The 14,595-nt window shown below is 40.2% G+C and overlaps 1 protein-coding gene across 10 annotated transcripts in view; it reads left to right on the top strand.

Moving 5' to 3' along the window:
- Positions 1-14,595, top strand: part of KATNIP (katanin interacting protein) — a 56,518-nt gene that overhangs the window by 7,992 nt on the left and 33,931 nt on the right. For 5 of the 10 annotated variants that reach the window (XM_064725565.1, XM_064725573.1, XM_064725568.1 and 2 more), the window contains exons 6-13: positions 1,369-1,509; positions 3,500-3,764; positions 5,051-5,200; positions 7,242-7,405; positions 8,433-8,545; positions 8,959-9,079; positions 9,467-9,673; positions 13,599-13,739. In XM_064725565.1, the coding sequence (XP_064581635.1) occupies positions 1,369-1,509; positions 3,500-3,764; positions 5,051-5,200; positions 7,242-7,405; positions 8,433-8,545; positions 8,959-9,079; positions 9,467-9,673; positions 13,599-13,739 (1,302 nt within the window). The remainder of the gene's footprint in view (positions 1-1,368; positions 1,510-3,499; positions 3,765-5,050; positions 5,201-7,241; positions 7,406-8,432; positions 8,546-8,958; positions 9,080-9,466; positions 9,674-13,598; positions 13,740-14,595) is intronic. The other 5 variants (XM_064725567.1, XM_064725574.1, XM_064725571.1 and 2 more) reach the window with 2 other exon arrangements.

The raw sequence follows: 14,595 nt of genomic DNA on the forward strand, positions 1-14,595 counted from the left end.
TGTGTCTGCTTGGAAGCCTAAAGAGGCAAATCTCATTGAAAAGATTTGGTTTCAGTGACATTCATCACAGAAAGCCTGGACACGAGTGGCTCAGTGTGTCCTCCAGCAGGGTGGCTGCTGCTGGATAGCTCTGGTGGCACCCTAGGGAATTTATCTAGTGCAAAGGATGGGGAAACTCATTTTGGAGAGACATCCCTGCCTGTTACTGCTCTTCTCCACCCTGCAACAAGACTGAGGGACAAAGAAATGTAATTTGCATAATTTGAGTTGCAATTTCTGATAAATTTCTTGTAGATCATAAGAAAGGGAAATGTATATAGATAAAAATATCCCATCTATAAGAAATTTAGAGCCATCAGCTCCACAGTTGTTGGTTCACCAGAGAAGTCTCAGAAGAGAAACCTATTTTCTTTTAGCCTAAAGAAGGATCTGAGTTAACCTGTCAAGGACTTAATTAAAACAATAAATGGGAATTCAGAACAATGGAGACATGTCACCCAAGTAATTACACTGCTTGATTAGCCATTGGCCTGGCTGGATGTTCAGTCTGTGCTTGAGTGATGGGATCAGAGGTCTTTGGCACTGTGGATAAGTGTTTGTGCTGTGCAGGTTTTCTTTTCTTTCAGAAAATACTTCACATTCAAGCTTGAAGGCTGCATTACTTTGTTTACCACTCTTACTGCTTAGTTGAATTCATTTTCTCAGCTTCCATTATGGCCTGTCAGGACTTCTTTGCTGAATTTGCCAGATGTGTGGCTCTGTACTAAAACCTGGTTGCTACTTGGGACTAGCTTAGGATGATTCCTTAAGTCTTTTATCCAGTTGGATGGGAGGATAGGAGTTATTATATCCTTATAAACAACTGGAATTATTTAGCTAGGGAAAAGTGCAACCACAGACTGAGCAGTTTCCTTTCCCAGTGATTTTCCATGGGGATTTTTTGGATATCTAGAGGACCCAGCAATTCCTGGCCAAACCTGTCAAACTTGGGCTGTGCTGAGGGATGCTGTGAGGGGGGAAGATGGAATCATTGATAGAATTTATCAAGTTATCTGAGGATATTCCCTCTGGGATATCTTTGCCCCGGCACTAAGAAAATGCTAGAGGGGTGTAGGAACAACAGAGAGCAAGGTTTGATATCCCTGCCCTCTCTGGGCTCAGCAGCAGCAGGAGGGGAGTTTGACCAGGGCTGATAAACCATAATTCAGGGGCCCAAAGATGAGCTCAGGGAGGACAGAAACCTTCTGTGGATCAGAGGAGAAAAGCAGTGCTTGATCATGCTGTTGTTATATAAAGTGTGATGGTTACTCTTCTTGTACTGCTGATACACAGAAGAAATCTGATTTCTTTGAATGCTTCTTCTGACAGAAGACTGTGGCAATTAAAACAGAAGAAGGGGGTAAACTCTACATTGACCCATCTCCAGAGTACTCTGAAGATTTTGAACCTTATGAAAGCCTGAATGTGGAGAGCAGCAGTGATGATGATGATAATGGTCCTCTCTCCCAGGTACAGTTGGCAGCTGTTTTCTGTTGTTCATGGCAGTGTCATTTGAAATGTGATCATGCCCAGGGATCAGCCTCAGCACCCAAACCCCTCTATTGTGGTGTCTTCATTAGAGAATTTTGCTTTGATGAAATGTGACAAAAAGAAGGAAAAAAAAATGAAAAGTAAAGCTGCTTGAGAAAATCAAGTCTCAATCAGCAACACTACAAAATGTTAAACCTTATTCTTAGGAGGGGGAATATTGTCTCTGTTGGGTTGAATTGAGATATTTCCTGCAAGGAGCCTCTTTCAGTTCAGTTAATGGTTGTGCAAGTGAACATCACTCCTGGGTATCAGGTTAGAAAAAGCTGAAACAACAGCTTTTGGTGCCTTTAAGGTAGTCTTTAAATAAGCTAAAATTGTTGCATGTCATTATTTTACCTAACAAAAATCAGACTGTTTGAAAATGTTCTAATCAATGCAGTTGCTTTGCATCAAGGATTGTTGTTGTATTGACTGTGCAGCCTTCCATTTGATCACTAATTGCAGTTTGTTCTAGCACACTTCACAAATGTGAAAGAAAACTAATCAATGAACAAAAATTTATGAATGTTTTTCTGCCTAAGCAATTAATGACATAAATAAAGCTTTTCTGCATAGTGGAGTAGCATCTGTATATGAAACTGTTAACAGATCTTACCACTGACATCAGACAAAATTCCCAAGCATATTTTCCTAGCTTGCATGTTTCTCTCATTTCTATATTTTGCCTTGATGATTATTTTTTGCTCTACAAACTGGTAATTTGTTTACACTGATGAATATTTATATCTTTTATGTGTTTTTAATAGGAAGCTAATAATTTCAAAACAACTCCCCTTTTCTTTTTAGTCAAGATGGAAATAATTCTAATTTTGCTGGGTCTATAATGTATTTTTTTTAATGTCTTGTTACAATGCAGATGCAGAGGTTTCAAAGGAAAAGAGACTTGTACAATTTCCTGTCAAAGAGCTGGAAATATTAGTTTTGACTGTCTTAAAGACATGCTCAATATCAAGGCTCAGGTTGCTTATAAACCCTCTTTTGAGGCTGACTTTGTCTGCTCTTTGTAATATATTTCTGTCAACATGGATTTCCTAACAGGTATAATCTGTAGGAGCTTGAAGCTTTCATTGCAAACTGAATATAGACTGTCACAGTTCATTTGTACCTAAGGTACCTTCAGGTTTTCATTTTATACAGTTTGCTTACCTATATTTATCTCAAAACTCTTAATACCAACAAAGCAGGGGGAAATAAAAAAGCGTTTAAGAGACGCAAAGTCTTTTCCTTTTGCATCCATGAAAACCCACAGCTCTCCAGCATCATCTGTGCTGTTTGTGGTGTGAGATGGGAGAGGCAGGGCAGTTTTTTTCCACAGTAAATTTCAAAATAGGTTATTTTTTGCATAAAATCCTGTTAGAGTGTGTCCACTTCAAAAAACTCAGTGCAAGCTGGGAGCTTAGCCCATCAGAGCCCAGCTCTTTTCTGCTGGGTTTTGAAGTACAGATGTGTACAAGGCAGGACTGTTATCATCTATCATGTGCTTAAAAAGGAGTTGCTGCTACATGAGCTTGACAGTCTTGTGAAGGCGTTTGGAAATTGTGGTTTGCAGCTACTCCTCAAACAGCAAAGCACAACTGTGAGACTGCACAAATATGTGCCTTTGCTCTCCCCCTTACTTGCTTTTTGTAACTTACTCCTAAAAATTGGTTTTGCACATAAAAGCTCCTTGGCCTACAGAATGTTCCTGCTGGATACTGATGAGAAGGAGCACAGCAGTTGTAGGATGATTTTTCTTTACAAGCCCTCATCAAATGAGGCAAGAAATGACAGAGGAATGGGAATATTTTTAGCTGCATCATGGCTCTGAGTTCCTCAGATTTTTCTTTCTCCTGGAGAGGAACTGGCAGCCACTCTGGTTTATTCTAAAACACAATTTTGAGCTTTTCTGACAGATGTGTTTATATTGTAGCAGAAATTGAGAAGCAGCTTGCAGCACAGTGTGGAAGAGGAGAGGATGGAAGAAGACTCCCTTAGTGATGATTATGACTCTGTTGAAGAGGATGTGTTTTCAGACCCATCTCCCACTGAGGAAGCAATTACAGGCTTTGAAGGCCTTCAGTTGGATAGCAGTGGGGCACTGCAGAAGGAAGGTTCTGAACATCAGGATGCTGGGAGATGCTCTAGCCTTGATTCTGGTGCCACAACTGTGCTGGAGTTCAACCAGGATCAAAGCAGTAAGTCTGTGTCTTGCACAATTCTTCCTTACCATAATCATTCTTTGAGGGAATTGCATTTAAGGTTGATCATTAGGAGTTACTCCATACCCTTTCAAGTTCTCATGCCCTGCAGCAAACCTGTTGTTTGATCTCCTGATTTGGGACACTCATCCTCTTGTACTTCATTAGGAACTCTTTGGGCAAATGCAGATACAGACCTGGTTACTGAACCTCTAGACACCTGAACTAAGATTGTCTGGAAGATATCTCAAGGAATTACCATGTTTTTAGATATATTTTTGGACTGGTTTTGCAGTAATTCAGGCAGCCAAACCTTCCCAGTCTCACCTTTATTTCACATACCTGTCCCAGGGTATGCTGCTCATCCCTGGTGATTGACATGAGCCACTTCTTTTTGTCTCTTTCTGTCTCCTTTGGAGCCCCAGTGTCCAAACCCACAACCAGTCATTAAATCTCAAAGATAATTTAACAAAGGGTGAAGAGTTCAGGCAGAAACCAGACCTAAGCCTACCTTCAGTATTTCTCAGAATTCCTTCCCTGCTCGTTTCTGGTACAGTAATTGGTTTTGGTTTCTTGGTTTTGTTTATTTCACTGCTTCCTTTTCTTTTTTTTCTTTCCCTAATGTGTAGTTAATTGCATAAATTCAGAGGAACAATCTTGGAATAAATTAAGTCGAAGAGTTTTCCTTTCATTATCATGGATGTGAATGGAGTGTGAATGGGGAGAGGGGCAGAAGAAGAGACAGATCAAGGGATGGAAGAGCAGTGAGAACAATATCTCTAGGAGAGTGCAGGACTTTCTGTCCAGAGAAAAATTTGAGAGCTGTGATGGAAACAATAGAGGCATTAATAATTCCCAAACCAAAAAGTGAAGTACTTCTAAGAGTTATTCCCTCTCCCCCTCTGAAACTTCTAAACATGATAACATTTGTGTCTGTATTTTAAGAATTTTCTTTGGTATAACTGTGTTAAGAAATAACTCAGGACTTCTTTTTTATTTTTGCTTTTCATGACAGTAATGCAGGTAAATATCTGGCAGAGATGAGATGTCTTGGTACATTATAATACTATTTTTATTTTGTTTGAGTTAGTGCCAGCCATCCATATGTGCATCTGCATCAACAGAACAGTGCCAGTGAAAGGGATGGAAATTATCACTTTTAACTATGCCAACATAATTAAAGTGGCAAAACTTTAGCATTAAAAATCCAATAAATTTTCCTGGGCTGGCTGCTTCCACATAACTTTAAAGTTTATTTTTTCTTTTTCCTTTTTATCTTGCAGAAGTGAAGCCAGTGCAAGTTCTCTCAGCCAAAAGGAAGGACAGTGCTGAAGTGTACATTCCTGTCAAACCAGGCATGCTGAAAAATAAAGGCACCCGGCCACTCTCTGCTGTGTTCCTGCACCAGGACAGACATGAAGCAATGTATTCTAGTAAGAAATAAGAATATATGATGTCAATAAGGAGAGTTTTCATGCTTTTTCCCTTTTCTGGCTCAGATGCAATTTTAGCACACATCTGTCATTATGTGAATTTTTTAACTGTCACTCCCTTGTATTTTTTTAAAGTGGGATTTTCTGTGGTTCTGTTGTTGTTTTTAACACCTTGAGTGTTCTGACTTCAGTGAAATTCTGATAAAGTGTAAAAGCCTGTATACTTCAATCTTCTGCCATATCTTTACTATCTTCCTTCTCTTTTTGTTTCCACAGCACAAGATTTTCCCTCTCCCTTTCAATCCTTGGTCAGTACTTGCTCTGTGTTTCCCACTTCCCTTGTGGAGGTCTGTTCCCTGTGGGTTTAATGGAAATGTGTGTTCTCCCAGTCAGCAGCTGATGTTTGGTGGAAGAGTTTAACACAACACATTTGTAGCAATACAAAATGCAGAGTTCTCTACCACAATAAAGGCACAGTTTTTCACAGCATGACAAGAGACCTGTGGCTGCTTGGGACTGTAGTTCAATTACACCTTGAACACTGACATCAGTCTGCAGTGCTGGGTAGATGTGCCAGTATCTAGGAGCATACTGGAAAATATTTTTCATGGACTGGACAACATAATTTGAAGCCACTGCTGCTTATTATAAATGTCTTCTGCTAAGGTGTGGTCTTTACCTGGGGAAAAACCCAACAAAACAGAGCAAACCCCAAATGTAGGGGCTGAAGTTGTGACTGCAGTTGTAGTTCAGTGCAGTCCTTAACTGAACAAGTCTGATCAGCTTGAGTTTTGGAAGGTCTGAGGTGAAGTTTTCAGACCTGCCATACTCTGTGGTCAAGCTGCTCTTTTCAAAAAAACAGAATCCAGATGTGTCCCAAGAAAGCACTGAGGCCAGTGGTTTTGAAAAGCCAAAATAATTAGTTTCTTAATTAGCAGAAAACCAAATAGAGAAAAAGAAGTTAATTCTTTTTGGCTCCAGAATAAATCCCCTTTGTAGCTTCTGAGACCCTCACCCACCATCTGTTGAAGCAGATGTTGCTTTGAATTCCCAGAGATGTGTGCTGCATTTTCTCAGGTTATAATAGTGCTGGTTGGAGCTGTTTCTGTCCAACTACTGTGATAAATCCTAAATGAATTTCATTTCAGGGGGATGATAGAGTGCAGAAGAATAAGCAGGTCTTTATTCCATCCCTGTTTTTGCAGAGATGACTGATGCTTGTTGAAAGTTTTCATGGGTGTATGTGCAAGGAGTGCATGCCCACAAATCTCAGCTCAGCCTGAACTTCTTGTCTTTTCAAGGTGGACTTGATGTTACTTGCACTGTGCTCTCCTCCCTGCAGCACTGAGAGCACTCTGGCACTTCAGTTATTTCCCCTCACTCTAAATGTCTGTGCAACTTCAGTCTCTTCTCTTCCCTCGACTTTTAAAGCCCTCAGATATAACCACTGTGCTTCTCTTTTATCCAATCTCACATCATCTGTTATTAAATTTGATTTCCTTTCTTTCAAACCTGTTTCTAGGCTGTGATGTTTCTGTTTCTCCATGAAGTTTGGGAAGATTGGGATTCGTGTGGGCATTGTGATGACTGCTTAAATGACAAGGTCATTTATTTTGCCTTGTAAATAGCAACTCCTGATTCCCCTTATATTGCTAGAAGTCTCTGGGGATTCCTACAAAATAGCTGAACACCCCAATTACAAATTCCTGCTGTGCTTAAATTATATATACTTCTTTTCAATGGACTATTACAAGGCATTTCCACTAAATACCAGAACAAAGCAATCTAAAAGCATAAAAATTATGGTTCTCATTTGTTGGTTTTCCTCTTCTTATGATGCTGTTTTAACTGTTGCCTAAAGAAGATGTGACTTGGAATCTTAGCATAAAACCAAATTAGGGGAATTCAGCTTCATTTGGGATGGTTATAGATGCTTGCAAAGCCCTTTGTCAGGAACTGAATGGGAGGTTTCAGATGTTGGAATGTTCTGTACTTGTATGTCCTGAAAAAATGAGTATTTCTTCCTTTTTTTTGGTCCCAGAGCCCTTAAGTCGACCAGAAACCTCCCTTTCAATAACCAGGAAGAGTGTGTGTGAGAAGGATCCTGAGTTCTCTGTTTCAGCTGTTGTTCAAGCAGTGCAGATTGAGAATGAATTCTTGCAGGGAGATCTGCAAAGGCAAGCAGTTGCCACCAACCCCCAAAAGGTATGGCAGAAAAAAAAAAGAGAGCTGTTTGTTCAACAAGCAGAACCCCCATGAATTACAATCCCTTACACATTAGGATTGTGTATGAATGAATGGTGATGCCCCCTAAGTGTAATTTTATTTGTATTATTCTTCCAAAGCGTTGTTTCCTTTAATCTGCTTCCTCAGGATGGCATCCCACAGCTCCCTCTTGATTACAGGGATCACTGAGCAGCTGATAGAGCAGCCATATGATGTGTCTGTACAATCAGATGCACAGCTGCAGGCCCACTTGAGCCATTTCCATCCTGCAAGCTTCTGAAACAAGGCAAAGTGGGATTTCCATCCCAGTAAATCCTGTCTTCCTCCAGGACTCTAACATGGACACTGCCCCCTGTTAGTGCATCTCTGCTTTTGGAGCAGAGCTGTCCTGGACACTCCTGGATCTCACTGAGGATGAGCTGGGGAGGGTTTTCTGCCCCAAGGTGTGTTCATCTTTTAGCTCCAGAAACATGTTTAAAACAATTAAAAACTTACAAGCAAGGAAGTTGAGAAAAATCAACAAAAAAGTTGAGTAGAGTCAGAAAAAGATCCCATAGCACTGTAAGAATGCAGCACTTTTCTTCTGTTTTCTCTTGGGTATCTTACTGATAGGTCTTTATTTAAAAAATAAATCATTATTTTATGTTGATAGAATTGAGGGGTTTGGGGATTTTAAGAGACTTGATGGTTTTGGAGGAGAAAGTCTAGTAGACCTGTGCCAAAGGTTTGGCTAACCCTGAATCCTACCAAATGTACACAATGAGATTTTATATATATGTTTATATATATATGTGTGTGTGTATTTTACAGTCCTCAGAATTTGCTTCTGTTTTCTTCCACACAGAAGATCAAGCTCCAAGCTCAGCTCTTTCATTGTAAATCAAGACCAATTCCATGAAATGTTCTTTATAGAGTTACCCAAGTTCTTACTTGTTCCAGAGATGCAGATTGATGCTGTGTGGTGAGAACAATCTGAATGGAACATGTTCATCTTTTTCTTACTTAGGAGACATTTTCTGTTTCATCTGTTCTTTCTGCAAAGGCTGAACCTCCAGAGAAACGCCAGACAAGGACTACAGTGACCAGAGCTGTGGAGAGATTCTGCCCTTTTGGAAGCAGGTATATATTTATATCTCTTTGCTTTAGGATAACTTCCTTTTTTAAGAGAGATTTTTCAGAATGCCACCAGTCCAATTACTGCACCTGGTAATCTCCAAATACTTGAGACACCCTGCAAGTAGCAAATCAGGCAGTGCAGCCTTGGGCCAGTTTCTGTGGAGCAGAATCTGCCAACATCTCACTTTATGGTCCGCAGATCACCTCTGCATTCCCTTCTCACACTGCCTCAGAACCATGAACTGGAGCCCAGATTTTTAACCAAACTCTGTGAATCTAAGGTGGAATGCTGCAAAAGTTGTCATCATTAGGTCTTGGGTGCATTTTCCTGTGGGGTTCATCTTATCATCTCTTTACCTTTGCACCAACTTTTCTTAAAAACGCAGAATTATGAGGAGATAACCCAGAATATGTAGTTTCAGACAAAAGAAGAGACTCCTGAAAGCCTTTGTGGAGCGTGGGGGCCATTCTGCCTGTGACAGTGACAGATCCCTGGCTGGTGGCAAAGCTGGAGTAAATTCCATGTGGAGAGAGAAGGTTTGTGCATATGTGCACCATAATTGGTGCTTCCCAGTGTTACTGAAATAAAAGTACATTGAATGGGCTGTATCCCTCAGTTCTGCCCTACATCAAGTAATAAACCTATGGCAGGGTGCAAAAAGAGAATTTATCACTGTTCATCAGAATGACAGAGGAATCAGACAAAGAACAGAGAGTTAGTTGCCTTCTTTTCAGGCTTTTTAAGAGTGTTGATGTGTGGCAGAATTGGTGTAACCCAAAATGATTGATTGAATGTCATCCAAATAGCCATGGCTTTGCAATCTTTTTTCTTCTGACCCATCAGTTTTGCAGTCTGAACAATCTTTCCTTTCACATTTTCTTGGTTGGTCACTGCTGCTTTTACCATATTTCATTTTGGTCTAGATGACAGCCAATATGGATGTACATGATGCCATTTATGTGACCATGGAACTTCTTTCCAACTGGGGGAATCCAGCAAACGTGGGCCTGAGCCAGGTGGAATTCTTTGATTTCCACAACCAGAGGATCTTTGTGTCTCCTCACGACGTGGACATTCGAAATGCTGACAACGCAGGGGATTTGTGCTGCCTGGTCAATAACAACTTAAATGTAAGACAGCTTAGTGCTGGGTGTTCAAATCTCTCAGTATAATATTTCTATAATACTCTATCTAAAGGTTTTTTGTTCAGGAACATTTTGAACTTGACTGCATAACAACTTATCTGATAATTTAAAAAAACTCTACAAATATTGCTTCTTATTAACAACTCTCCTATTCAAGATGTTGGTATTCAGTTCCAACTTTGTTTTAGAACTGGAGTAATCCTTGTGGTCTCAAGGTACAGAAGCTTCACTCCTGTTTTTTTTCAGATGGATAATTCAAATTTAAGTAAATTTATAAAGAAAATGTGTCTGTTTTCTCTTTTTCCCTTGTTATCTTTTTACCTAGGGAAGAATCATGGAAATAAAAAACTGTGTAGGTAGTTTTGAACAAGAGATTAAGAAAAATATATGGCAGGTAAAAGTCTTTCATGGCTCTTGTGTGAGATAGTAAGATGAGGAGATATGAGGGGCTCCCACACTAATGACAATGGGCAAAAGACAGTGACTGGTGTGAAAGAATTAGCAAATGTCCACAGCCCTCCATACAGCCACAGTTTTATTTGTGCTGCACATTCACTCTGTGCCATTTTTCATGGGCCTGTACAGCAAGGATTCTAGGAAAAAAATAGTATGATTTTAGTGGATGAGGATACTGATGGACTTAGTCCATTAAAAACATAAATTACAGCTCATTTCATGCTAATGGTGCTTTTCTGCTCTCAAGGTAAATGAGATTTGAAAGAGGACAAATATGCAGTATTTTGAAATTTAGTTGAAACTCCTTATAGAGTATTATTTCCCAATATTCTCACCTGAAGCATCTTCCTTAATTTCTCCTGAGAATTGTATTTGGGATCTCATAAATCCCCATTCTCCTTTTTAGGCTGTGCTGGCTGGCAGGTGATACTCAGTAGTAGTGGTGGTAGTAGTAGTTGTAGTAGTGACTCTCAGACTCTCTAGATATTTATAAATTATGTAGTAATACATTCATTAAGCCATTATGAACCTGTTACTCTCAGTATTACTCATACATTTATAAATCTCATTATTCTTAAGAAATGAGCTTTTATATTGCATTGATTAATATATTCCCTTGATTTGTGACTCTGTAATCTCCTCTCTTGAGGCTGCATCCCAGATGCAGTCTGGGCAGGGAATTTGCTCTTAGGCTGTGGGTATGGGGTGCCTGAACTGCAGATTCCTTCAGAAGGCAGAGCAGCACTTCCAGTTTGTGCACATTTCAGATCATACAGGAAAGCTTCAGGGTGCATTAAAAACCCAGTAAATTAATCAATCTTCAAGCAATGAACATTTTCAACAGAACAAAAACTTGAAATAAAAACTTATTGTGTGGAAAACTCATTTTACCATGCTTAAAACACTTCCATCTTTGATCATTTAGATGTACTTTTGTCTTTGAGAATACTCTTATTGAAGATGAGGGATTTTATTTTATTAGTTTATTTATTACCCTTGCAGACTTTTAAGAAGAGCACTTAAACTGCTTCCTTCCTTGTATTTTGTGATGTACTGTAAAAGAAAAAAATGCTTGGCAGAATATCTGGTGCTCTCAACTTTTTAGATTAGATAAAGGGAAGGAATTTACTGTGAGGGTGAGCAGGCCCTGGCACAGGGTGCCCAGAGCAGCTGTGGCTGCCCCTGGATCCCTGGCAGTGCCCAAGGCCAGGCTGGACAGGGCTTGGAGCAGCCTGGGACAGTGGGAGGTGTCCCTGCCATGGCAGGGGGTTGGAACTGGATGGTTTTTAAGTTCCCTTCCAATCCAAACCATTCTGGGATTCTCTGAAAATATTTAATAAGTCTTAGATTAGGTATTTATTGAAATTGCTTTCCATAAACCTTTTTGGTTCTTATATGCATGTAGAGGTCTTTTAAACCTCAGGATAACAAGGACAGGCAAATACTAACAAATGTGTTTCTTCCCCCTGGGGAACCTTAGACCTGTGTCATTCCTCTTCACAGTGCTTGATGCTTCCTTTACTCTCCATCATTTACACCTTCAGTCCCACAAAAAGCAGTGCCAATCTCTCACAAAATCTTAAGATTAAAGGTTTTCACTCTCCCCTTTTACCTTGGTCCAGTGAAAATACAATTTCTTCTTCTTAACATACCAGGTTCACCCTCATGGTTCAAAGAATTTTTGGGTTAGCTTTTTCAGCTCCAAGAAAATAACCCCAGGCTCAAGTACCTCTTGTGAAGGCAAAGACATGAGATCACTCTTTGGGATAAAACATGAGAGTCCTCCACAGTCTCTTGAGTTTTGGCATGGATCCTTCAAGGTGACTTGAATTTCTGGTGTCAGATCTTTGGCTCCCTCATGGGGGCTGTAACACCTGTGAGGTTGTGTAGGCTCAGCCCTATCAGTTATTTCCACTGATGAACAAAATGATCTCCATGGCTGCCTCTCACTCAGGACTCAACACACAGCCTGGCTCTGATAAATCCCTGTTTTTGGAACACTGGGTGCAGTTTTACAGAGAAGCCAGTGAGAAGCAGGAGCATTTTAGTGCTGAATCAGGTACCCTCCTGTGAAGGCACCTCTGGCTCTCAGTACCCACCAGAACCTATTGATTTCTGGGCAGTCAGCTCCTGCCTTGAGAGGTCTGCAGATGGATTGCTTATCTGATGTGTTCTGCAGTTGGGAAATTGTTTTTTTAACTGTTCTTATTCAAACTATGGCTTCAAAAACATGATGCAGCTTTGAAGTTGACCCTGGAGTTGGGTTCACAGTGATTTGAGGGCTGTCCTTCATTTCTTTGATGTCAAGAGGCTTCTTTCTTTTTAAGTATAAAGGACAGAACCTGTCTGGCACTCTTATGGCTGTTGGTGCTCCAAACTGGTGTTAAAGCAGAAACAATCCCCCAAAGCTTTTTGAGAGGCTCTGGGGCAGAGACCCATCAGAGTCTGGAGAAATTGAGAGAGGACCATGGTGAGGAGTGTATCTGATAGCTATCACATTCATGCTGGCTCCAGGGTGCTATCCTAACCATTGTTAGTCACACAGATAGAGGACTCTGGGGTTAACACCTTCAGCAAAAACTGAAACACTCACTTCAGAGAGAAAGGTGTGGAAAAAGACTGCCTGTTATCTTGTGTGTGTGTATCTGTGTCCTGTGTGTCCCTGAGAACAGGAGGGGAACTAATTTATCAGCTGCTTTCAGATCACTGGTATGTAACCTGCATGTGGGTAACACTGAACATCAAATATATTAATATTGAACATTTTGATTCTGAAACTTCCTTCCTTCTGAGCTGCCAGATATCCTTTTCTTACATTCTGAACATGTAGAGATAGCAGTTCTTAACAATGTCCAAAATTAAGCATTTCTTGATACTTTAAAATCTCTTGATCGCCAGTTATATGTAAATTCAAGTTGGGAATTCTGTGATGTCTTAGAAAATTTTCAGAGTAGAGTCCAGTATAACTCTGAGGAGTAGACCTGTAAGTGAAACTGATTATCTGCAAAGCCTGATTAAAATAGAAGCAGACAGTAAAGTAAAATTCTCAAAGATTCCCCTCCTTAGAGGACAAACCAGAAGCAAAGAAATTGTGAAATGATTGTAGAATGCCCATTGTGCTCAGTGATCCCCCCTAGTGCCAGCAAAGCTGATTAATTTGATAAAAATAAACTGGGCTTGCTCTGCCTGTGCTCTGAGCGTGCAGATGTCTCCCTGGGACAGCAGGCAGCTGACCTTTAGCTCATTGCCAGCTTGTTGGGAGCTGTCTGGCAGGCGGGAGAGTGGGATTTACTCTTGGGAAATGAGGCTGAGGTTTTGCTCTTTACGTAGCAGATTTTATGAAACCTTTACTTTTCTAATGGCCTCCTGTGCTGCTGGGGGGGTGGGGAGTTAATTAAAACACCTGCTCCAGGAGAAGGAGCATTAGTGACAGTCTGCTTGTCTGTGTTTTTAGCTCCCCAAGGAAAGCTGCCTTTGGATGTGCCCTTTCCACCCACCCGTCCAACTTTACTTTGTTATCCGCAATCCCACCCGCTCACGTGACTTTGGTATATCCAAGATCAAGATTTGGAATTACAACACAACAACTCCCAGTGTAAGTAGTCTTTTCTCAACTCCTCTTTATATTTGCTCTTGCCTTGCCTAGGGAAATTCAGTGTGATCTTCTTTCTAAAAGCATGAAATAAAAGTAGATACAATTTCCTGTAATGAAACAGGAGCTGTGAGGTGTCCCTGTCTGTTGTGAAATTTGCTTTTGTCTTAATTGTAAGTGCTAACAATGTAGTGATAATGTTTTCGTGGGCACAATGAGCATTTGTTTTCAAAGCTATTAAAGATCACTAAAGACCTAATAAAAGGCTTGCACGTCCTGTCATTAATCCTTTACTGTGGTGAGAAATAGAGATACAAAGGTAAGTGCATCTCAGTATTCAGGGCTTTCAGCTGTTTAATCACAATGTAAATAAATACGTGTTTAAATATCTGTTTTCTGGTGTCTATAAATATAAACAGGCTGACTGTTGCTCAGTTTGGGGTTTGTCACTTTAATGAGAATCATAAAATGGTTTGGGTTGGAAGGACCTTTAAGATCATCCAGTTCCAGCCCCCCTCCCTGGGCAGGGACAATTAAAAAGTCCACTACTGTGTGCTCATAATAAAACCAGTCATCTACTGTTACCAGAGAGACATATCATGGCAGATGGCAGATGGTCTCTTGTCTGTGTGTTTGAATGTCACCATGAATATTATTCTTGTTTGTACACTGCAGTGTTAAGAAAAAAAAATCTCAGGTACTGGATCAAAGAGGATTTGCTGTCCTGGATTATAAATAAGAAGCTTTATCCCTGTGGTTTTGCTCTCATCCATGTTCTTATATAAGCACATATGGTAATTTATACATACGGAAATGGCTGTGGAAGGGACAGCTTAAAACAAATTTACTACAACATGAT

This window comes from Zonotrichia leucophrys, chromosome 14 (assembly GCF_028769735.1).
Source record: "Zonotrichia leucophrys gambelii isolate GWCS_2022_RI chromosome 14, RI_Zleu_2.0, whole genome shotgun sequence".
In the NCBI taxonomy this organism is placed as follows: Eukaryota; Metazoa; Chordata; class Aves; order Passeriformes; family Passerellidae; genus Zonotrichia; species Zonotrichia leucophrys.